The 25,537-nt window shown below is 43.1% G+C and overlaps 1 protein-coding gene across 1 annotated transcript in view; it reads right to left on the bottom strand.

Moving 5' to 3' along the window:
- LBR (lamin B receptor) overlaps positions 1 to 25,537 on the bottom strand; it is a 47,269-nt gene that overhangs the window by 13,716 nt on the left and 8,016 nt on the right. Inside the window, exons 3-8 of the mRNA XM_067564875.1 lie at positions 23,510 to 23,698; positions 21,492 to 21,575; positions 20,485 to 20,659; positions 14,888 to 15,081; positions 10,147 to 10,201; positions 6,829 to 7,023 (exon numbers count right to left, since the gene is read on the bottom strand). Of these exons, the coding sequence (XP_067420976.1) occupies positions 6,829 to 7,023; positions 10,147 to 10,201; positions 14,888 to 15,081; positions 20,485 to 20,659; positions 21,492 to 21,575; positions 23,510 to 23,698 (892 nt within the window). The remainder of the gene's footprint in view (positions 1 to 6,828; positions 7,024 to 10,146; positions 10,202 to 14,887; positions 15,082 to 20,484; positions 20,660 to 21,491; positions 21,576 to 23,509; positions 23,699 to 25,537) is intronic.

Raw genomic sequence — 25,537 nt, 5'->3', positions numbered from 1 at the left:
AAAGTCGCATTTGTGCGGGAGGTAGAAAGCCAACATGTGACGGACGTTGAGGGAGTGCAGAGTGCGCTCTCTCTGAGACATGAGGTTTTCGATAGAAGGTTGGGAGATGAATAGATTAGTTGAGATAAAACAGATTACCTTAGGTAGAAATTTGGGATGAGTCATAAGGACACGTTGTCCTTATAGAAGATCATAAAGGGCAGGTCAGCGATTATAGCTGCCAGCTCGCTAACCCATCGGGTGGATGTGATTGCTACCAAGAAGATTACCTTCATGGAGAGGTGGGCAAAGAGGTAACTAGTAAGTGGTTTGAAGGGGAGCTTGGTGAGCATCAAGAGGATGAGATTCAGATTCAGGGGAGGATTTTCAGACTGATGGGCAGGTGTTGAGGAGACCATGGAGGAAACAGGTTGAGGTAGGGTGGCTAAAGACGGAGAACCCATCCACTGTTGGGAGAAAGGCTCTAAGCACTGCGAGGTGGACCCAAATGGAGGAGTGGGCAAGATTTGACTGTCGAAGGTAGTTGAGAATAGTTGGGATAGAGATTGGTTTGAGGGGTGACTGTGACAGACCGCCCTCACCATGAAGTGTTTCCACTTCACCTAATAATGTGCTCTAGTGGCTGGGCTCCTGCTATATGAAAGAATGTTGTGTGCTGGCATTGACCACCTGTTGTCTACTTGTGAGCCCTATCCAAATACCAGGCTGTGAGGTGAAGCGGTTCCAGGTTGCTGGGTCAGAACCGGCCGTGGTGCTGCGTGAGGTGGTCTGGGAGAGGAAAAAGGTGAATCAGTGGGTAAACAAAGAGAGAAAGCAGATGGGTAAACAAATACTGGCAAGGCCATAAGAGAGCAATGAGGATGAGGACTGCATGGTATCGTCATATTTTGCAGAGGATCTGTGGAAGAATGGTATGGGTGAGAAGGCGAACCAGAGGTTGAGCGACTAAGGTAGGAGCACATCCCCCTGCGAGCCTTGTCTGAAAGTGCCCCTGGAGCAGAAAAGGGGAAGCTTGCAGTTGGCAGGAGTCACAAAGAGGTCCAGGCACGATGTGCCCCACTTGCAGAAGATGGATCGGAGAGTGGGGTCACAGAGCTTTCTTGTGATTGTTCTGGAAGGAGCAACAGAGCATCCACAAGGATATTGTAGGTGCCCGGAATATGGACCACATGAAGCATTATATTGTGTCTGAGGCACCAGTTCCACAGGTGAATGGCTTCTGCACAAAGAATAGGAGACTGGGTTCCATCCTATTTACGTAGATGACGGCCCATCATGTTGTTCAAGAGGAGTTGCACATGACAGGATCAGAGGAAGGGTAGGAACACTTGACAAGCAAGGCGGACTGCTCTTAATTCAAGGATGTTAATGTGCACCCTGGCCTCTCTGAGAGACCATAGTCCTTGGGCAGTGCGGCCCTCCAGATGAACGACCCAGTCTACAAGCAAAGCATCCATAATGAGGGTGCTACTGGGCGTGGGAGGATTGAAGGGTGTGCCAGCCATAACCCTGGCCAGGTCGCACCACCATGTGAGGGAAGAAAAGACTGAGGGAGGCAGAAGAAGAGATGGTCTACTTGCGGGTCATAGACAGTACACAGCCACAGTTGGAGGCATCGCATGTGCAGGCATGCTTGCGGGGTGATCGGTGCAGCCTGTCAAATGGCCAAGGAGCAAGAGGCACTATCAGAGACATGTGCGGAGGCAGCAAAAGAGTTGTGCAATGAGGGAAGTGAGGGCTACAAAGTGGTCTGATGGCAGAAAGGCTCGTGCTGCAAGAATTTAGCTGAGCTCCTACGAAAGTGAGCTCACAGGTAGTTAAGAGGGCCAACTTGCCCCTTGTTGACGCAGATCCCCAGGATTGCGAGGAGGATTAGTAGGGAGCAGATGGTGGTCAGGAGATGTCCCCAGGATGACACAACTAGTAGCCAGTCATCCAGATACGGGAACAACGGTGGCCAAGGCTTCTCATATAGGCCACCACTATCATGAAGACCTTTGTGAAGATGCATGGAGCAGTGGCTATTGCGAATGGCAGAACCCAGAACGGATAGTGTGAGTGGCCTACCATGAAGCCAAGGAATTTGCGATGGGTAGGATGTATGTCTACATCAGGGATCCCCAAACTTTCAGCTGCCAGGGCCACATCACTCAGTCTTGTTCTTATGGTGGGCTGGAGTGACTCCGCCTGGCCAGGGCGCTGGGCCCAAGTCACGTGGGAGAGGGGCAGGGGAAGGAGTGGGGAGGACTCAGCAGTCTACTCAAAGTGTGTCAGCAGGCTGGATGCTGCCCACAGGCCATAGTTTGGGGACCCCTGGTCTACATGAAAATAGGCATCTTTCATATCAAGAGCTGTGAACCAGGATCTAGGAAAGAAGCAGAGGACAATCTGGGGAAGGATGACTATGCGGAATCAGAACTTACAAATGAAGTGGTTTAGAGCCCAGAGATCTAAAATGGGGTGAAGTCTGCCCCCTTTCTTCAGTATGAGGCAATTGGGGGAGTAAAAACCATAGCCATGATATTGACGTGAAATGTGTTCTACTGCACCCTTCCAGAGGAGCAACATGTTCGCTTCCTCTCGGAGAAGACTGGCTTGTGAAGGGTTTCCTGTTGCCCCACAGGAGGAGGTGACAGGGGGGAAAGGAAAGAAACTCTCAGGTATCCCCGGTGTATGTGTGACAGAGTTCCCCAGAAACAGTGCTCTGGAACCACTCAGGACGCTGCCAGTCAGGACTCTTAATGCTTTGGAGTCTGCCTCCTCGGATCTCCACACACCAGTGCAGCTGTCTCCTGAATCTGGCCTCGGAGAGTTTAGCACCCTTGCTTGCCTGCACTCCCCCAGTGGGCCCCCCAAGATGGGACTCTGTAGAGTTCTTCCACGCCCCCAAAGGGGCCATGCACCCCGCCTTGCAGACAGAAGAGATTCACAGGCAGCATGGAAGTCAGAAGGGTTTATTAGATCTCAGGTTCACAGCATAGAAAGACTTTGTTAGCAGCTTAATTAGAGGTTACAACAGCGACCACCTGAAAAGTCTCAGATCCACACTTTTGGGCACTATGGCCCCTGATCCTTCATGGGGGAGGGCTCTTCCAGCCTGCCACCTCCAAAAGCTGTCTCCTTGCCCCTCCTCAGTCCTTCGTCTCCTTACTGGTCAAGGAAGCCACTCTTCCTGGTCTCCACCTGCCACAACCTGTTGCAGCTGGTTGAGCCAGGGGAGAGGGTCCTGGCTAGGTCTGAGTACATGTGGCTGGGAAGGCCCATCTGCCCGCTAGTGATGCAATGATCACACAACTGGGTCCCATCACCGAAATAAGGAGTAACATATGGGGGAAACTGAGGCACGCACACAGCATTCAGAGGAAACATTAGGAGCATCTCCACTTTGTCATAGTAAGATGTTCAACACCCAGTGATCGGCGATAATCTTGCTCCAGTTGAGGGTGAATTAAGCAAGATGGCCCTTGAAGATAACTGGAAGGGCCACATGCGGGGGCAGGGGGGGGAAGGAGAGGGGAGGGGGGGGGTGTTCCACGGGTCTTGATGGAGGAGTCAAATGGGTGTCTCGACAGGCATTGCGAGAAAGAAGAAGCAGCCAATATAGTAGCAGCAGAGTATCATGACGGTTGCAAGCACTGACACTAATGCAGTTCACCTGCTGGCATGGAGGGTAAGGTTGATAGGCAGGGCAGGCAGAGTATTGGGGTCAGAAACAGGACCAGTACCAGAAGCGAGTTGGGGCTGGTGTGTAAAGGCCCACGGACTGCAGAGTGGTGCAAGAATCCTTAAGTATAGACTCTCATCAGTTCTATCAAAAGGGAGGTCCTCAAGTGTGGTCTGGACCACCTTTGGAAACCCCAACATCTGCAACCAACAGTCCCTGCGTAATACCATCCCCGAGGCCAAGGAACAGGATGCGGTGTCCACCGCATCTACCATGGCCTGGAAGGTGACTTTGGCCACCAACTTGCCTTCCTCAACCAGAGACTGAAACTCAGCCAGTTTATCCTCCAGGAGAGAGACCTGAAACTCTGCCAGTTTGGTATACGTTTGGAAGTCGTATTTTGTCAGTATAACCTGGTAACTGGCTATGCGGAATTGCAGGTCCGCCAAAGTATAGACCTTGTGTCCCATTAGGTCAAGTTTCTTGGCCACTCAATCCAGAGGGGTCGACTTGAAGTACTGTTGTCTAGCACGCTCTGTTGATGCAGCTGGACCACTAACCAATTTGGTGATGGGTGCATAAACAGAAAGTCCATGTCTCTTGCAGGGACAAAATAGTTGCTTCTGCCGTTTTAGGTGTAGGTACACATGATGAAGGGGCATGCCAGACTGCCTGAACTGGTTGAAGAAGTGCACTGTGTATGGGAAGAGCGGTGAGCACAGGTTCCATCAGCTGTAGGATGTCCAGGAACTTGTTCTGGGGGTCCTTTATGTCCTCCGCTGGTAGGTTAAGGTCCCTCGCCATGCACCAGAGAAGGTCTTGGTACTGACCATGGTCATCCAGGAGAGAAAGGGACAGCAGGATAAGTGCCTTATCCGGGGAAGAAGATGCTCCCATGTGGATTGGTGTGTCCATTGATTCTGGCAGTGCCACATCTTGGGGTTCCTCATAAAACCAAGGGAGGAGCCGTATAAACCCAGGAAGGGTGGTAACAAGGTGGTGGCGGTGCCCCACGGCCCCCGTACAGCTCCCAATGGTGCCAGTAAGTCCAAGCATACAGGTCTGCCGGAGCCAGTAAACCACAATGGTACTAGAAACATGCATCAGTTAGGGGTCCATATGCTGGTGCATAAGGCAGGCATCACCTTTCCAAAGTGTAGGATCATGCTGGTGAAAAGTTGGGATTCTGTTCTGATGACCTCTCTGACTCGGAAGGGTGGTCCAGAAATGGCGGTGCCATTGGGATGGCTGGAGCTGACTTGGAGCAACTCTGCAAAGATGTGCTCGCTTGCTGTTCCGATGGTGCAAAGAGGAGTAGCTCAGGGCAGTGGCTTAATAGGAGCTGTTCATCTGCTGGTGATAGAAGGCGTATAGCTCCTGGCGATCCGGGATGTGGTGCAGAACCAGCACATGGAAGAAGCCTGGCCATAGGTGTCAGCGGAGATCAGCAGCCTTGTGCGCTTGGATTCTCGACAGTCCCAATGGTGCGGATGAAGCCACGGTGAAGGCAGCAGTTCTGCAACAGAAGGAGAGGACAATGCTGGTTGGTCTTGACTGTGTTTAGTCTTGGACTTCATCCAAGACTTTTTGAGTGGAGGGGCAGCCGAGTCCTCACACAACTTCACACTTGACCTGGCATGGTTTGGGGGGGAACATTGCATTTTGAGGTGGTCCCTCTCAGGGAGGTGCCCTTGTGCTTCTTGTGTGCGCTTCTTATGAGCATGTTGCTGCTTCAACAGTGCCGCTGGTACCACTGGTGGTGTTGGAGCAGAGGATGCCGCTCTGGACAGAGTAAGCAAAATACTCATTGGTGGTGAGGCTGAACACGCCAGTGGATCCATCGGCATGCCATCCGAGTGCATTGCTTCCTCCATGAGATGTAGATGGAGCCGGAGCTCCCAAGCCTTAAGAGTCCATGTTGGAAAGGGGAGACAGATGGAGCAGCGGGCCACAACGTGGGCTTCACCCAAGCAATAAATACAATGCTGGTGTTAGTTTCTCACAGAGAAGGAGCACAGACACAACACACAGTTTTTAAAGCCAGCTTGCTGGGGCATAGTCCCATTGAGCAGGTGGGACACCCCGCACGGGGTAAACGGACAACTACTACTGAATTCCTAACTGCTAACTATTAAAACTGTGTAAAAAACTACACACAATAATGCTAAGAAGGCTATTAATACGGAGATAGGAAGAGAGTTCAGACTCTGGCCATGTAGTGGTAAGAGGGAAATGGAGAGGCCTTGACCTGCACAGCCTTATAAGACCTCGGACGCAGCACGTGGCCGATGCATGATGCACATGCAGGTCGATGTACACTGCTACCAACAGTTTCAGCTTGGCACATGGCACTCATGCACACCCACGTTTGCAATCTGCATCAGGACCAGCACTCAGAGGAGAAACACATTTCTGCAGATAGCCAACAAGGTCTGAAGTTCTCCCCCCATCCCCATATTGCTACAAATAAAAGCCAAAATTATTACTATCATGATTGTATGTTTAGGGGAAAAATTCTACTTTTGTTTGTGCATAATTAATTTTCCCTATTTATCCCTGATCCAGTAAAAACCTGATGCATAGGCTTAACTTTGCATAAATGACTAGTTCCACTGGAGTCAAAATATCCTTCCAAAAACTAAATTAAACTACTAGATTTAAAAAAAAGACACCCAAGAAAAAAAAATTGGGTTAAATACATACGTTAATTCTCCCCTGCCCAACTTCCCACTATCAGTGTTCCTAGTTTTTCCAATCATTTTCTCCTTGCTCTTCCCCGCCACCAGCATGCTATTGGAAAGGTCCAATAAACAAGTGACTATGCAGAAGACTACCAAATGCTGAAAACAGCAAGAGAAAAATAATTTTCCTCTGATCTCTAACAACAAGGCTATAATGAAATACTTCAAATAATGTTTCTGAGTTCATTATGCAACAAGAGCCAACTCAATGTTAGGTGCTATGCAGGATCTGTAGACTTCATTCAAAAAAATTCAACTTGCAATATAACTATCAGAATAGCAAAACATCTAATATGAGCCATATTGTTATGGCAAATATCCTAAAATGTACTTAAGATTTGAATTAGCAAACGTTTATTCATACAAAGAAAGTGTAATAAAACAGAAAAGAGGAAGGGTTTGAAATATTTCTCATACACTTACCAGAATTTCCACCAGGTGACAGTTCTTCCTTTGGTGCTTTCAGGGATCGCGCATAGAGATAAATGCTCAACAAAATAGAAAAAATTACACCAGATACTGCAAACTGCAGGAAATGGTCATATAAATAATGAAGCTCAATTTCAAAATATAAAGAAGTTCCTATTGCTGCAGCAGTCAGGACAAAAGCATAAAATCCTTTAACAAAAAAAAAAAAAAAAGTTAAGTTAACATAAGCAAGTCCAAATGTTAAGTCATTTTTAGTATAAGAAATCATTCATTATATTTGTGCAGGATTTCGTGAAGTTTTGAAAAACAAGATTTAAAGACACCTACAATGACAATCTAATTTTTTAATCAGTGTTATGGGCCCCAGTTCAGCTAAGCATTTGGCAGAATCAGGGTCTTGATGTGTGTATGCATGGTGACATGCATGTAACAGGCAAAACAGAGGTCATGCTGGCTGGAAGAAAAGATGTTTAGGAATTTTCAGCCACAACCTTCTCTGGTTGACAATCAACACCCACAATTGGTCACATCAGTATGCAGTTTAGAACTGATCCTGGATTCCAGGTTTATTCTAAACTCTCAACATAGCAATATGGCTAGGATCACATCACAAGATGACTTGGCTTTCACAACACACAACTGGACTACAGCAACACAGTCTACCTGGTCTACAATTAATAGAAAATGCAGCAGCACCTCTGCTCAGCAATACTAGTTACCCTCAAAAACCTCAAACCTGTCGTCCATTCAGTTCACTGGCTCACCATAGAATATTCCATCAAGTTCAAGACCTCAGTACTTTTCTTCCAGGCAAGAAATAATCAGGGCCTGGGTTATCGAAAAGATCACCTAAAATTCCAGGACAAGGACTGCTGTCTACAGCTATGATCCTCTGGCAGCATATCCACCACAGGGATAAAAGCTCACTTGCGTAGGAGATAAAATCTTTTGGGAAGTCCACAAATGTGCTCTCCCACAGGAACTAAACCAAACCACAGGCTTTGCTACTTTCCATTCCAGATGCACACACACCTCTTCAATCTTACCTTCCTAATAAGCACATAGAACATCATGCAGACATACACTTAAATGTGGTTTTTTAATTTTTCCCTGGGGGGGGGGGAGGGAGGAAGAGGAGGGAGGGAGGGAGAAAAAAAGAACCATGAGACAGATGCTAGTTATATTACTCCTGAGGGAATTCTGCACCAAAAAAAAAAAAAAAAAATCTGCACACAATATTTAAGTTCTGCAAAATTTTCCTTGATTTTTTTTGACAAAAAAAAATCAACATGGAGGCTCCAGCATAGCAGTGGGGAGCACAGGCCGAGGTGGGAGATCACCCTGCAGCCCTCCTCTACCTCCATCCTCCGAGACACGGACTCAATAGTGAGGCTACACTGGACCCTGACGCAGTGCAAGGGTTGGGCCTGCCCCAAAAGCACCCTGGGGCTCTATCCCTCCACACCAGGTATGGGCAGGCAGGCTCAGCTAGCATGATCCAAGTGCAGAAGGATTTAGTGGACGGCGAGGGATCCAAGTGTGTGGTGAGGGGGTTCTGTGTGGGACAATCTCGGTGCAGCCGGCTTGGGGGAGGGGAGGGAAGAGGATCTGGGTACAGGCATGTAGAACTTTGCAAGGCCATTTTATACTGTATGTGGATTTCTTAAACAAATAGCATTCCTATGTATTCATATTGCACTCCTTCCTGTGCCCTCAGAGAAGGGTTGTGGAAGAACAATACAAGTTACCGTGTTTACCATAGCCACAGGTACATTTATTTAAATCTTACAGTATTTCAAGACCAAAAAAATTACCCCTATGTTAAAATGGAGTTAAGATTGAAAGCACATATCAGTAATCTAAGGGTCACAAAAAAAACCTCACACAAACACTCTAGAGATATTATAATTACCCCAAAACAAAAAATTACAAACCCAGGAAATTCAGAGTTAAGATTACACTTAAAGCTCAGGTATCTTAATGTGTGGATTTTTAACACTGCCCCCGTAGTGAAGCCATGCAATAATCCCCATGATTAGACCAGAGACATTTTAGTGTTTATAGACCCATTTAACAACAGGTTTTTTCATGTTGTATCACTACAAGGCATTTAAGGTTGTTTGGATGTCTTATCTGCGTTTCCATACCTTAACGTTTGGATTTCCTTTAGATGTAACTAACACTGGACTTCCTGGGTTTTAATGCTCAATTTTATGATATATAGTACTTAACAAATGATTTAATTTCCCTTGTTATTATATGTACTGTGGTATAGCAACCCCCCTGGTCTCGCCTATTGGCAGCAGTCTCTTTTGGCAGTGGGGCCTGAGGTAACTCTGCCACAACCTGGACAAGTCTTTTGTCTCTTTCCCTCGGGCACCTCTCAGGTGGAGTGTTTGGTGCAGGCCTTATTTCAGGCCCGTGGAGTGTCCTTCAACCCTATGGGGGAAGGGGAGGGGGAGGGACAGGTAGTTCCAGTCCACATATATGCCCCAGGGCCCAGGGAGGTACCTTGCTGTGGCTCCTTCTCAGGGCTGTAGAGGTGGTGGTAAAGCCCTGGAGGATTGGAGAAATGCCAGTCCTTCCTGCAGGCTGGGGCCAGGGTCTTTCCTTTTCTGCTTCTCCGGCTGCAGAGAAGCACTATCTTCTAGTCTAGAGTAGTTTCTCCTCCAGCTGCCAAACCTGCTGGCAGCTCCTTCCTCTCCTTTGTCCCCCCTCTCCCCCCCGCCCTTTAGGGAAGGCAGGGTTTAAGTACACTTGGAGTAGCCCTTAATTGGGTCCAGGTGTGTCTAACTGACCTGTAGTAACCTCTCCTCTGCCTGCAGGGAAAAGGGCATTTAGCATTCTAGGGCTCACATACCCGCCTTGGTATACCCTTTTGTAGCCATCTGGCCTGACTTTACCACAGTACTAAATCTTAACTCCATTTTAATATAGTTTTGCATCTTGGAAATTTCTAGTATTTTTATTTTTGTTATTAAGTGCCCCCACATGAACACTAAAAAACCCTAAAAATACTGAGATATTTCTAATGGTTTGAGGATAGACAGCATGAATCTTAAATCAGTTCTATTTTAAACCTTTACATGTTGATTCTTTGATACAGCAGACCAGCAGAAAGCAGCCAGAGCACATGCCCACTTAAGCTTAGCTTGGTTCACAGCTACTTTGCATCCAGAGCAGTGCAAAGCAACCAAATGTACTGGTGAATCAGGCCCTCAATTGCAATTGACTTATTGGTTTAAAAAAGTGACACAGGTTAATTAGAAGAGGTCTTAAATTTCAAAGGAGAAGACTACTGACCACACTTACCATTTATTTTGTACTGTAGTTTTCTTCCATTCAAAAGCGGTATTCCTTCCACAACCTTAGAAGAGAAAGGATAAAAGACTAGTTAATTAAAAAAAAAAAAAAAAAAAAAAACTTGGTTAAAACATTTTTGTTTGTTAACATGACAGAAGTTCAGTCATGATAGCCAATTAGAGGCATACTTGAAAATCTTACTTTTCTAAAATCTGTGTACCTTCTGTAGTATGTAGCAACACCCAAGATCATTAAAAACTAAAAGCTAACAAGTCTATTTTCCCTATCACTTTATTAGTTTACTTTGTGCATTTGACAATACTGTCTGTCTAATGTCAGCTTCTCTTCAGTAAGCTTCCCATTTGTTTTAGGATTTCCCACACAAAGCAGGTGAGTCATTTAGAAAAGGGAAAACAAAATAGGAAAAAGTGGTTCTCAAGGGGACTCAGAAGCAGGTGCAATACCAGAGGCTACCTTTACACTGGTGGCAGCAAAATCGCCGCCGCCAGATAGATCTTTCATGAGACCCGCTCAATCGATGAGGGCATCGACTTAATAAGTCCACCTCCTCAACTAGCGTAGTGCTGAGCCGACGGGAACACTTTTCTTGTCGGCTCAGCGCAATGAGAACAGCACACAGAAGCAGTTGATGGGAGTTACGCAAACTACTCTGTGTAGTTTGCGTAACTCCCGTCAACTGCCGCCAAATTTCCGGGTAAGTGTGAACAAGCCCTTAAACTACTTTTCACTTTTTTTTAAAAATAGAGACAAGGTAGATGAGTTAATATCTTTTACTGGACCAACTTCTGTTCATGGAAGAGACAAGCTTCTGAGCTACAAAGAACTCATCTTCAGGTCTGGGGAAGATAACCCTAATCTTTGAACTAAATACAAGTTGGAAAATACTTAAGTATATAGGGTTCATACACAGAACCATAGAAATGTTAGGCTGGAAGAGACCTCAAGAAGTCATCAAGCCCAACCCACACCACTCAGGCAAGACGAATTAACTCAGATCTTTAACAGGTGTTTGTCCAGTTTTTAAACACCTCCAATGATTAGACTCCACAAACTCCCTTGCAAGCCTATTCCAGTGCTTAACTACCCTTATAGTTAGGAAGTTTTCCCTAATATCTAACTTAAATCTCCTTTGCTGCAGAGTAAGCTGGTTACTTCTTATCCTATCTTCAGTGGACATGGAAAACAACTGATTACTGTCCTCTTTATAACAGCCCTTAATACATTTGAAGACTTATCAATTCCCCACCCCCACCCCAGTCTTCTTTTGTCAGTAAAACTAGTCCAGTTTTTTAAACCTTTATTTATAGGTCAGGTTTTCCAAACCTTTTATAATTTTTGTTGCTCTCCTCTAGAGTCTCTCCAATTTGTCCACATTTTTGCTAAAGCGTGCCATCCAGAATTGGACACAGTGCTCCAGGTGAGGCCTCACCAGAACTGAGTGGGACAATTGTCTCCCATGTCTAACATGCAACACTCCTGTTAATCCCCCCCAGAAGATTAGCCTTTTCAGCAGTACTACCACCTAGCTAATTATTCGCCATTTCAAAGTGATGCATTTGGTTTTTCTTTCATAAGTGAAATACTTTACCCTCATCTTTAGTGAATTTCATCTTACTGATTTCAAACCAATTCTCCAATTTGCCAAGGTCCTTTTGAATTCTAATCCTGTCCTCCCAAGTGCTTGCAAATCCTCTCAGTGTGGTGTGAGCTGCAGATTTTATAAGCATACTCTGCACTACATTACATATGTCATTAATGAAAACATTAACTAGAACTAGACCCAGGACTGACCCATGTGAAACCCCACTTACATATGCCCTTCCAGTTTGACAGCAAACCATTGATAACTACTCTTTGGTATGGTTTTTCAACCACTTGAATGTCCAACCTTAGGGTAATTTCTATCAAGACTTCATTTTCCTAGTTTGCTTATGAGACTGTGTCAAAAGCCTTACTAAAATCAAAATATATCACACCTACTGCTTCCCCCCATTCACTAGACCACTGATCCTGTCAAAGAAGGAAATTAAGTTGATTTGGCATGATTTGTTCTTGACAAATCTATGCTGGCTATTCCTTATTACCCTATTATTCTCTAGGTACTTACAAAATTATTTAATAATTTGTTCCAGTATCTTTCCAGGTATCCAAATTAGGCTGACTGGTCTAAAATTTCCTGGGTCCTCTTTGTTACCCCTTTTTAAAAAAATATGTTTTATGTTTGCCCTTCTCCAGTCCTCTGGAACCTCACATCTCCCAGGAGTTCTCAAAAGATAAATCATTAATTTTTCCAAGATTGCTTCAGCTAGTTCCTCAACTATCCTAGGATTAACTTCATCGGACTCTGCTGACTTGACTCCATCTAACGTCTCTAAATATTCTTTAATCTGGGCTCTCCCTGTTTTGGCTTGCATTCCTTCCCCCTAGGTGTTAATATTGTGTTGAATATCTGGTCATCATTAACGTTTTTAGTGAAGATGACTTTCTTCTAATGTATTTAAATAACCTCTTCTTATTGCCTTTTATTACCCTTGCTAGGTGTAACTCATTTTGTGCCTCAGCCTTTCTGACTTTGGCCCTACATGCCTGTGCTATTCTTTTATACTCCTTAGCAATCTGTCCATGTTTCCACTTTTTTGTAAGACTCCTTTTCGATTTTCGGGTCACTGAAGAGCTCCTGATGGTGCCATACTGGCATCTTACTATTCTCACTATCTTTCCTTCACATTGGGATAATTTGCAGGTGTGCCTTTAATATTATCTCATTGAGAAACTGCCAACAATCCTGAAATCCTCTTTTCCATAATTTTTCTTCCTGTGGAACCTTACCTATCAGTTTCTCTACATTTGTTAAAGTCTGCTTTTTGAAGTCCATTGTCCTGCTGCTGTTTACTCCTTCCTTTCCACGGAATCATGAAATTCATCATTTCATGATCACTTTTACCCACCTTCAGATTCACTACCAATTTCTCCCTGTTTGTCACAAGTTTAAAATTGCTGTCTCCCTGGTTATTTCCTCCACTTTCTGAAACAAAAAACTTATCTCTAATACATTCCAAGAACTTATCGGACATTTTGTATTTTTGCCGTTTTACTTTTCAAATTTCTGGGTAGTTTAAGTCTCTCATTACTACCAGGTCTTGTGTTTTGCATATTTCTGTTGTTAAAAATGCCTCTCCCATGCACTTCCTCTTTCTGATTTGATGGTCTATAGTGGACCCCGGCCATGACATCACCCATACAGTACATGCTGTAGAACACTTAAAATGAAGTGCACAATTAAGAGCTAGCAGGCAGTAAGGTGTGTAACCAATTGTTATAATGACCTATAAAAGCAGTCTCTCTGTTTAGTCTACATTTTTTAGTAAAGTTTAAGTTCCTAAGCTCGTCTTTTGAAAGTGTTTCCACAGGTTGCCTTTGAGGACAATGACTAAGAGGTCAGATATGAAATGATCGCTTTTTTAAATGTCAGCCCCTGGTTATATGGGTCTTATTTTTTTGTATGCGTTCAAGACCGTAGCAATTGACTGGTTTCACCCATATAGTTGTTTGTGGCATTTGATGTACTGGATGTGATAGGCATGTGTAAGGCCTATGAATCTTGAACAGTGTGTTGTGGTGGGTATTGGTCATTGTAGCAATGGAGATATGACTGCAGCTTTTGCATCTGTTGTTCTGACAGGGTCTGGTACCATTTTGAGTTGCTGTGTCCTGGTCTGTGGGAAGCTTGCTTCTGATGATAAACTTAGTGAGGCAGAGGGGTTGTTTGAAGCCAGAAGAGGGGTATTTTTAATTGACTACATTTCAAGTAGACCAAGTCCCTAAAAAGCATTCTTTCAAATAATATTTGGAAGACAAGCAAAAATAATCAGAAAGAGGACAGAAATACAACTGTCATATGTTTACACAAACTTTTCAAGGAACTTCTATAAGCATGGGTGTCTGAAAACTCAGTGAAATTTATATCTGAAAGAAGTGGGAGGTGGCAACTTTAGCACAAGTAAGTGTTACAAAGCCAGAAGCTTCCGTTTCCCATGGTAGCATCAATGAAGAGTCCAATGACAGATCCCCTCCATTTTAACAGACAAATCAAGGGATCTCCAACTTGTATAGAAATTGCCATTCCAAACTAAACCAACAGTCTATCTACTTTTGTATTCCTTCTTCCAGAAGTGGGCAATATCTGATGCTTCATAGATAGGCTAAGAAACATAATAATATATTTGGTCCAGTTATCCTATGATGTGTATGGGTGGATGCTTAGGCATGACTTGCGGAGTGAGCAACTTCCAAGCAATAAAGCTTATAATCCTGAAGCAAATACTCTCCCTTCTATTTGGTGTAGTAGTGAAATTACATGGAAATTCAGTAACAGAAGCAGGTAAAAATGTATAGGCTCAAAAGCTGCCATTTGACATTTTTCTACAATTCTATCAGTGCATGAAGTCCATTTTACTACTTCATCCCTAAATGATAAATAGTGTATAGTGTTTTGTAGGTACTGGGATATATGACCAGAAATCAGATTTTTGGCAGGAAGGCTTTTCAAGATGGCAGTTGTGTAATTTAAGATTTCAAAATATCTGCAGCCATTATATTCCAATTTAGTATTGATAAACAGATAGTGATTGGCTAATCAACATTACTTCGAATAATGGAATCAAACCTTCTTTCAGCCCAGCCCACAAACCAGTCAGCTCCCAGAACACACTTACTACTAGAAGTTTACCTTTCCAACTGGCAGTAAGGAAAACAGAGCTTGAAGAAAGAACCACAGAAGAAAGACACCAAACACTCTGGTCTCCCACAAACTATCAACTGCTGGCAAAGGAGGGAAGTTCATAACACTGGGATCTTCCTGTTTGCACATCAACAGCAAATAAAATACAGTGGCAGGCAGGAAAAATATCATGCAAAAGGCACCTGTAAATAAAAACCACACAAAGGTAAAAGATGAACATGAAAAATAAAAACATTGTTGCATTAGAACAGCCATTCTCAAACTGTGGTCTATAGATTGAAATAATATATTGCAGGAGTGACCAAATTTACTGACACTCTGAACCACATACAACAGTCTTCAGAAGTTGAGAGCCAAGGTGCGCCTGCCGGGTCTTAAGGCTTTAGCCCTGTGGCAGGGCTTGGGGCTTCTCCCCACGTGGTGTGCCTGCTGAAGCCCCACGCCCCAACAGGCACTTCCCATGGGGCAGAAACCCTGAGCCCCCACTCCCTGCAGTGCTGAAGCCCCAAACCCCACCACAGGTCAGAAGCCCCGAACTCCCCACCCTAATCTGATAGGCAGAGAGAATGGGAGTAGAGGGCTCCGTGAGCCACACTTTAACTGTAAAAGAGCCACATGTGGCTTCCGAGCCACAGTTTAACCACTCCTGATATACAAGTTTAATCAAACCATGAAAAACATTTGTTTGATAAAACAATAGCATGTAATGCTATCAAAGATTAGCACCATGTGTTTGCAATGGCTTTGTTATCCAGAAGTGGAAAAGTCATCCTAAATAAAAGTGCCAATTTAAGAAATACCACGCAATATAGTTTACAAAAAAACCTTTTTTTAAAAAAACAAATCACTAACACTAGAGTTACCTCAACACCAGAAATGTGCGCGCGTGGGTTTTTTGTTTGTTTGTTTTTTTGGGGGGAGAGGGGAGGTGTTAAAAATCCAATAATGTAAAACCATCTATAAATTATCTAAGCTGGCATTTCTATAAATTGGTGTTACTGTTTTAGAGCAAACCTCTCTCTAGAAACAGACTATTATAAACAAAGGATTCTATGACCTTAGATAATATACCTATACCTTAAGGCATTTTAAAACTGCCACTCAACCAGTTGTGAAGTTGTCAGTGTTATTTTACAAAGAAACATTTAAGCTAGATTCAATGTAATGAGATCAGTGTAATTTTAAGATCACTGCATTTCCATCTAGACTTTCTAAGGATAGCAGCTGACAGGTGCTCTGAAGTTTAAAATATTAGATCCAGTCCCAGTAGGGAGAGATGATCTTGCTTGCACTGTGTGACTAATCAAGACATAAAATAGAATCATAGAAAGGCAGGACTGGAAGGGACTTCAGTAAGTCATCTAATCCATAGAGGAGGCAGGACTAAGTATTATCTATAACATCCCTGACAGGTGTTGGTCTAACCTGTTTTTAAAGGCCTCCAATGATGGAGATTCCACAACCTCCCTAGCTAATTTGTTCCAATGCTTACCTACCTTTAGAGTCAGACATTAGGCAAATTTCCTAACCTAAATCATCCTTGCTGCAGTTTACACCCATTACTCTTTGTCCTGTCCTGTCCTGAGTGGATAAGGAAAACAACTTATCACCTCTCTTTATAATAACCTTTTGCATACTTTAAGACTTATGTCTCCCCTCAATCTTATCTTCTCCAAACTTAACAAACCCCATTTTTTCAGTCTTTCCTTGTGGGTCTTGTTTTCTAGACCTTTAAACATTTTTGTTACTTTCCTCTGGACTTTCTCCAAAGTGTGGCACCCAGAACTGAACATAGTACTCCAGGGACTTTATCACTGCTGAGTAGAATAGAAGAATTACTTCTTAGGTCTTGCTTTCAACACTCCTAATTCATCCCACGTTTGCCTTTTTTTTTTTTTTGAAATAGTATTAGCGTTGACTCGATTTTAGCTTATGATCCACTATAACCCTCAGATCATTTTCTGCAGTACTCCTTCCTAGACAGTAATTTCCCATTTTGTCTGAGTGCATGTGACCAGAGTGCCCCAACCCCACACTGGCCCAGCAAGGATTAACCATGCACTTTGGGCCCACTCCCATGCCAGTCGACTGCAGAGGACTAGGGAGATAGAAGGCTGTTACCCTCCAAAGCACTTGCAACCCCTCCTGGCTTGCTATCATCCACAAACTTTAAGAGCGTACTCTGTATGTCATTATCCAAATCATATGTGAAGATATTGAATAGAACCAAATCCAGACAGATACCTTCACGACCCCACGTGATATGTCCTTCCAGCTGGAATGTGAACCATTGATAACTACTCCAAGTAACATTATTATAGGTGGTTTGTCTAGCCTACATTTCTCTAGTTTGCTTATGTGACAGTATCAAAAGCCTTACTAAAGCTGAAATATCACATCTAAAAGGCTTGTTGCCCTGTCAAAGAATATTAAGTTGGTTTGACATGATTTATTCTTGATAAATCCATGTTGGCTTTATTTATCAACTTATCGTCATCTTCTAGGTGCTTACAACTTGATTATTTGCTCCATTATCCTTGCAGTTACCAAAGTTAAGTTGACTGGTTTATAATTCCCCAGGGTTGTCCTTATTTCCCCTTTTATACATAGGCATTATATTTGTCCTTTTCCAGTACTCCGTGATCTCTCCTATCCTTAAGTTCTCAAAAGATAATCGCTGATGGCTCAGAGGTCTCTTCAGCCTGTTCCTTAAGTATTCTAGGATATATTTCATCAGGCCCTGCTGACTTAAGACCTCTAACTTGTCTAAGTTAGTTGGAGAGACAAGGTGGGTGAGGTAGTATCTTTCTTTGGACCAACTTCTGTTGGTGAGACACAAGCTTTAGAGCCACAAAGCTCTTTTTCAGGTCTGGGAAAGGCACTCAGCACCACAGCAAAATGCAATGTGGAACAGATTGTTTAGCATCAGTAGCACATATTATAAAGGGACCATTCAAGATAGAGTGGCCCATTAACACCCCTGCAGTCCCAGACTCATCTTTTGAAAGTGTGGTGCAGGTTTCCTTTGAGCATAAAGACTGACCAATCACTCTATCTGATCTCTTTGTGAAAAGTGTTCTCCCACAAGTGATATGGTGGTACTGTCTTATTTTCCTGTGTGAGTTCATTCTTAACTTGTTCTTTCCCTATTTAGCCTCAGATCTTACCCGATTTACACTGATGTTCACTATGTCAGTTGTCTGATCATTGCTAACCTTTCTGGTGAAAACTGGAAAAAAGTCATTTAACACCTTTGTCCATTGCTGTATTTTCTGTTATCTTTCCCTCCTGATTGAGGACCACTTGTCCTTGGTCATCATCTGTTTTCTCATGTATTTGTAAAAATATTTTATTGTTATATTGTCCCTAGCTAGTTTAATCTTGTTTTGTGCCATTGGCCTTTCTAATTTTGTCCCTTCAGGCTTGGGTTTTTTTTAAATACATTCATCCTCTGTAATCTGACTTAGTTTCCACTTTTTGTAGGACTCTGTGCTTCAGATCATTGAAGATCTCCTGGTTAAGCCAGGGTGGTCTCTTACCATACTTCCTATCTTTATAAAGATCCCAACTCTCCTGAACCTTTTTCCCATTAGACTTGCTTACTTACCAATACCTGCCAATAAAAGCAGTTACCATACACCTATAGATATAAAGGAATTTGAGGGTTGTGTCCCATACAGTATGTGATTACTCCTGAGGAAATTCAAAATTCATGCATGTGCAAAATTCGTGTCCCCTGCAGATTTCTTTGCTTCTCCACAGAAACTTGACTTTCTGATGGGGAAGCAAAGGGAAGCCACAAGAGCAGTCATATACCCTTCCCCAGCAGCATCGGCGTGTCATTTTGGGTGCCCAGAGAAGCTGATGGAGAGGTACATCACAGCGGGTGGGGCTGGGGATGCCCTGGCCAGTGGCTCCTATACTATGCCAGGCTCAGCTACTCTTCCCCTACAAGGAGCAGCTAGGGCTAGGTCAGACTGACCCTCAGAAACCTCCCCCCACTGAGGAAACTCCACATTCCCCTTGACCCCCACTTCCTCCTCCCATTGCTCTTCAACCATGGGGGGAGGGCTCACTGTATGGGAAGCTGCTCCACCGTCCGCCCAACCCCCATGCATCCAGACTTCCCCTCCCAGTGAGCCTTACCACCTGCACCCTGAACCACACACCTACACCCAAGATCACCCCTCACTGACCCTCCACACATTTGAACCCCCACCCCGACAAACCCCACCCCCTCTGCACCTGGACCACCCTGACTAACCACCCCCCACACTCAGATCCCAGCCCACTGAGCCCCAACCAGCTGCATCCAGACCACCAAGCCCCCTGCCGAGCCCCAACCACACTCACCTAGACCCCACCATCCCCCCACAAGCCTCTATGCATCCAGATCCCCCTGCAACCACTGCCCACTGAGCTGCCCATACCCAGACTGCCCCCCACAGAACCCTTTCACCCCACACCTGGATCCCCCACACTTGGATCCTGACAGGCTGATCCTGCCTGCCCCACACCTGGATTGGAGGTCAGGGCTCAATGTATGCTAGGGACTCTGTCCCTCTTGCTTGCTATCTTGGGGTGCCTGGCACGGAGGGGCAGAACCCCGGGCGGAGACGGGAGTATCTGGGGCAGGTCCAGCCCTTGCACTGTGTCAGGGTTTGGTGCAGTCTCACCACTGAGTCAGTGTCGCAGGGAGGTGGGCTGCAGGATGATCTCCCATCTCTGTGCGGTCAGTGGCCTGTGCTCCCCATTGCCATGCTGGAGTCTCCACATTTATTTGACAAATAAAATATGCAGAATTTTAGAATGTTGTGTGCAGAATATTAATTTTTTGGCACAGAATTCCCTTAGGAGTAAATGTAGTATGAATGAATAAGTAACTACACAAAACAGGCAATGGTAGTTAGCATAGGCACAGTGTGAGAATGTGGGTCTCACATTAGAGGTATCTGTATTCACAGAACTAGTACAAGATTGTTTCTCCCAGGGATTTTTCCTAGTTCTGCCCTTCACTATTTCCCTGTTTAACTATTCCAGATTTCAATCAACTAACACTTAGAAATCTTTTCCCTCCTGTTATTTAGCCAAAATCTTCCTTGTCTTATTTTCACAGCATTAAACCCAGTTACTCTCCAATTGGCTTTTAAAAAATTAATTTGATCAGAATAATTCCACTGAAGGAAGTATATTTGCCTTTAATAGTTCTCCAAAAGGTAGAATATAAAAAATATACTTCTGATTTTGAGCCCTCTGGCTGTTCAAATGATGAAATATTAAAATGCTTACTCTAGTAACTTCAAGGAGTACCCCAACCGCAACATGCAAAGAATCATGATAATCACTGTAGAGTCTGCATTACAGCAGATCACAACAGAACCAGATATGAGGTATCATTGTCACCACAGGCAAACAACATACAGTAGCACCAGATGAATGACAGTAATTGGGAGGGATATTGGGGGAAGGAGGGCGGGAGGGGGGGGGAGGAGAATCTTTGAGAACGGCAACATGACATGAAGTTTAAAAAAAAATTTAAATTTTTTTTTAAAAAAAATCACTATCACCACTGTTAACATACATACCAATTCTTCCACCAAACTCTAGCTCCTTTGTTTGTATTGATACTTTTTCACTAGTTTTTGCTGGCTCAAAAACTCTCTCTTCCAAAAATATTTCTTCCTTTTTCTTCTCTCTTCTTGGATGCAAGCTGTACTGGTCAAGCCTATGACCAATTTCTAGCTCTGATTCAATTTTTTGCTGATAAACAAAAGGTAAAAAAAATTACTATGTCTTCTTCAAAGACTGGTATAATCAAGAGAACATAAATCAGATTTGAGCACTGAGGTAATAATGCATTTTTCCCTTGTTAAAAAGGTATTATTCAACTATATTAGCACTAAAAGAGAAGACAGCTGAAAGCAAATATTCTGTTTAATAATATCCCCCCTCTAGGCTTGTCTGCTTTGTCTTCACTCTTTCCAATTTCAATTCTACAAACTCTAATCCTCCTTTCACATGAGTGTTAAACTAAATGACCACCTTCCCCTGCCAGAAGACATTTTAAAAGAAAGCCACAGAATTAGCAAAATAAGTACTCAACTCACTGTTCAACCTCTTCTTGCCTATGTGTTGCATCTCAAAGCCCTCCCCCTAATTTATATATTGTCCATTTAGGCAAAGTCGCCACCATCAGATCGACTTATCTAGATCGACTGAGCGGTCAGTGAAGACCTGCTCAGTCGATCCAGAAGTCGACACACTAAGACCGCCTTCTCAAGTGGCGTAGCTCTGCGCTGACAGGATCGTGGTTCCCATCAGCGCAGTGCAGTGAAGACGGCGCGCAGAAGAGAAGCACAGAAGTCGGTTTTTTGCATACTTTGCGTAGCTCCGGTCGACTGCCGCTGAATCGCCGAGGTAAGTGTAGACACAGCCTTAGATTGTAAATAATCCCGTTAAGACAGAATCTCATCTTCATACCAATCAGTAAAATGTTTAGCATATTTAGCCCTATACTAATAATAAACACTATTTTCTGGTAACGCTGCAGGTTTACTGTGGTCATAAGACACATTGTTCTTTGCTCTCCTACCTGTAAGATTTTGTAGGAAGCATCATTCCTTTCTGTACTATCAGGCTCACCATTGTACCTGCTAGTGTTGTTCTCACTCAGTTTCTGGTTTGAAGAAAAAAGTGCATTTTTAAAAAATGTTATCAGTGAATTAAGATTAATACATAATGAACAATTTTAAAAATCTTTACCTACAATTGTTAAACCATCACTGTAGAATACTGGAGCTTAAAAAAAATAGAGAAGGTATTTTGTTATCCTTCCCCCACCCCATTTGTTTACTTTGTGCACCAGACATTTTTTGAAAATGAGTAGATGCAATGTCCATTGTTTGGGTGTGTCTTAAAGGAAGAAGGGGAGAGAACTTCATTAGGTGTAGGAAAATGCAATAGTAAAGGAAAATGAAGTGGGGAAATTCAAGGGGCGGTGCAGTTCCCAAATCACTTAACTCGGTGAACTGAAATGTCAATTACAAAAAGTGTGTCCATTTACCAATCTAGTTACACAAGCCAGAAAGTAATCCAATGCTCTCCCAAAATTTTGCTGGTTCTACAGGGCTAAGTTTATTTTTCACTAAATATCAGTGAAATATGCAAAAGGAACAGACACATCAAGTCAAAATGGTGCCATTTAACATGATACCATTCCACAGTAGAAAATAGGAGCCAAATACATCCTTCAGACAAACCTAAAGTCTGGCTACACAGCTCCGGAAAGATCCAACTGATCAACTAAAATTTTGTTTTTGGTTTCAGTTTCTGCTTCACAGCAGGGAGGTACAGAAAAACCTGCCCGCAGCTAAGGAGACAGAACAAAATTATGAATTCTTCAGGGACTGAGTCACTCCTACCATGCCAATGATCAAAATGTCTGCTCCCTAAGCTTTAAGGTAGTTGAAACCCCACTGTTAAGGATATGTGGATTTTCCTGCACACAAGAATTCTGGGCCACAAGTCACTAGAAACATCATGTGGACACATCATCAACAGGCTATGCACTAGGACTTTAAGTTATCTGAAAGCTAGAAAATTAGGTCACTGTGAAACAAAATCCAGAGCACAAGCCACAGTATGTTTTTAAGCAGTTATAACTCAGTCAAATGAAAAATGGATCAGTGAAAGGTACATTTTTAAACTAGAGACTAAGTTCAGTTTCATCCCCTCTCACGGCAGCACTTCAAAACAAAGTTCTTACAAAGGCAGAAATGTCACCCCGGCCAGTCTTCATTTTACAAAGTTGCTGGTCCATTGTTAATCAAAACTTTAAAAACAAATTCACTTCTAGGCTGAGAAAATAAAAGTGCTAAACTTCAGCTTGAAAGCCAGAAGTTTAATAGTTAAAAGCCATCAGAAAGCCCTTTCTAATGAAAACACTTATGCAACCTCACACATAGACAAAGCCCCATATATACTCCACAGCAAACTAGTCCTTAATTCTGCACCAAAATCACAACCTTCTGCAGCAGCTTCAGATTTTTTTTTAAATAAGTTTAGTTAATTATTGTGAAAATAAATATCAATACTGATGAACCTGCTTGTTTTGATACTAAATGTGACTGTTGTCTCAATATTTTCAGTGTGCCACAGATATCATGTTTAGGTTTCAGTATTAGTAACCATTAAGATGGGTGGGACAATTCACACCTCACAGAGCTACTGCTTCAAGTTCTGGGCAAATTCAAGGATGTACCACTGAATCTCTTTACACTTGGTTTACATTTTCAAGGTTCACAACCATGTAAGCTAGAAACATATTTTGTTAAAATGAAAGTGGAGCTTCCTGAGCATAATTCTGCAGCCAGGCTCTGACCAGAAGCAATACTATAATAGCAACTGGGAAGGACATTTGTTTCAACTTGTATTTACTGTTCTGTTCTTTCTTTAAATCTAGACATATATCCACTAGATCCAAATTTTCAAAGTTTTCACATCACTAAAAAATTGTCATTTTAGACTATATGCATGTTTAAAGAACACAGTATATAACAGTACAAGTAGAAAGATTCTGAAAAAAATCTCAGTCAGAAATTAATCCAATACCAGAAGAGTTAAGTTAGTTTCCCGAATTGTTTTCTTTTTATCATCTTTAGATTCTCTGCCTTGGGAGGAAGAACGGCGTTTGCCTTTTGCTGACCGACCAGGAGAACGAGATCTGGATCTGCTACCACTGCGTCTGGAAGGAGAACTTGAGGAAGAATTGCTTTTTCGATGTTTAAATGATGATACAGACTAAAAGAAATAGGAAACATTAAATATGATTTGTAACGTTTTTGCGAAATCAAGGAATAAGTTTCAGTCATATAAAGATACAATTATAGACAAATTAGATTTATAGTAATTTTAACAGTTATTTCTCTTAATATGTATTTGCACCATTGAAAACATCTAATACTTATAAAAGTGTTTGAATATTTGTAAATTTAGGACTTAATTGTCAGCTCTAGTGATTGAACAGGTAGAATAGACACATTGGTAATGCAAAGCTTCCCTATTGAGCTAACATTCCACAAGACAGGTGGACGGACAACTCATTTTTTAGTCCCTGGTCTTCCATTTCTGGTGAATATTGAAGCAACTGTGGCAAGACAAGTCTGGTTTCTTCAGGTCGCCTTAACCCTTGCCAAATTTGGATGCAGACCTGGGTATAACATGGAGACTACATTAACAACATTGTAATCTTTTCCTCCTAGCAGCAGTAAATATCAAGGTGTTCATGTCAGCTGCCTTTGATACCACTGGAATATTGTTGACTCTTCTGACAATCCCAGCAGGAATAAACAGCCTGCCTTCTGAGATCTTGTCTCAGATACTGCAGATAATAGCTTTTGGAAATTGTCTTCTGCCATCAGCACTCTCTCACGGAGATCTACAGAACTCTAACTTGTTTCCCTGTTGTTCAGTGTGCACGCAAGTCCCTGAGGAAGGATGAACTATAGTATTTTCAGTATGCTGATACCACCCAGCTCTATTTCACTGTCACTGGTCCAGCCAGTGCTGTTGGATGTCTTCTCCCTGCGTTTGTAGTGATTAGGGGGTACGGAAGAGAGCTAGCTGTCTGAGGCACAGGGCAAATCTACACTCAAAATGCTGCAGTGGCGCAGCTGTACCGACACAGCTGCACGGCTGTTGCACTTCACTGAAGATGCTACTACACCAATGGGAGAACTTCTCCTCTCGGCATAGCTAACCCACCTCCATTAGAGGCAGTATCTATGGCTGTGTGTACACTGACAGCGGCAAATTCGCCACGGTCAGATCAATTTATCCAGTTCAACTGAGCAGCAGTGAAGACACACTCAGTCAACCCGGAAATCAATCTATTAACACCACCTCCAGAAAAAGTGTAGTGCTGCGCTGACAGGTATGCATTTCCCGTCAGCACAGCGTAGTGGAGACAGCGTACAGAACAAAACTTAGGAAGTTGACATAAGTTATGCAAGCTACTCTGTGTAGCTTGTGTAACTCCCGTCGACTGCTGTCGAATTTGCCAGTCAGTGTAGATCAGGCCTAAGCTGACAGAAGAAACCCTCCTGTTGACATAGTGCTGTCTACACTAGGGGTTAGATTGGTATAACTGTATCACTCAGAGGTGCGGATTTTTCATACCCTGAGCGACATAGTTATACCCATCGAAGTTTATAGTGTAGACTTGGCCTCAGTCCAAAATAAAACTATGGTAATCTGGGAGAAGCAACAGTAAAATAATATGACAAATTATCTTCCCTTTAACATAAAGTGTGTGTCTACTATGTTAAATAAAGTTTGCATTGTGAGGGTATAGTTGAACTCTCAGCTACTGTTCAATTATCTTATTAGCAATTGTGGTGAGGAAGACTCATCTATATCTGACCAGGAGACTGAAACCACTTCATTCAGATGTGAATTTTATTACTTCAGCATTTATCATCCCAAAATTAGATTACTGCAATGTGCTTTGCACAAGGCAACACACTTTTTAAAATCAACCTGGAAACAGAGAGTACTGTGGAATGTGGCAGCCCATTTCAAAAGCAGCTTTTCTTACTAAAAGCACATAACACTGATGTATCAGGATTCACATTTGTTTCT

This window comes from Emydura macquarii, unplaced genomic scaffold, assembly GCF_026122565.2.
Source record: "Emydura macquarii macquarii isolate MOO-44397 ecotype Brisbane River unplaced genomic scaffold, CSIRO-AGI_Emac_v2 contig_2676, whole genome shotgun sequence".
Taxonomy (NCBI): domain Eukaryota; kingdom Metazoa; phylum Chordata; order Testudines; family Chelidae; genus Emydura; species Emydura macquarii.
This window is presented reverse-complemented; position numbering and strand designations above follow the sequence as displayed.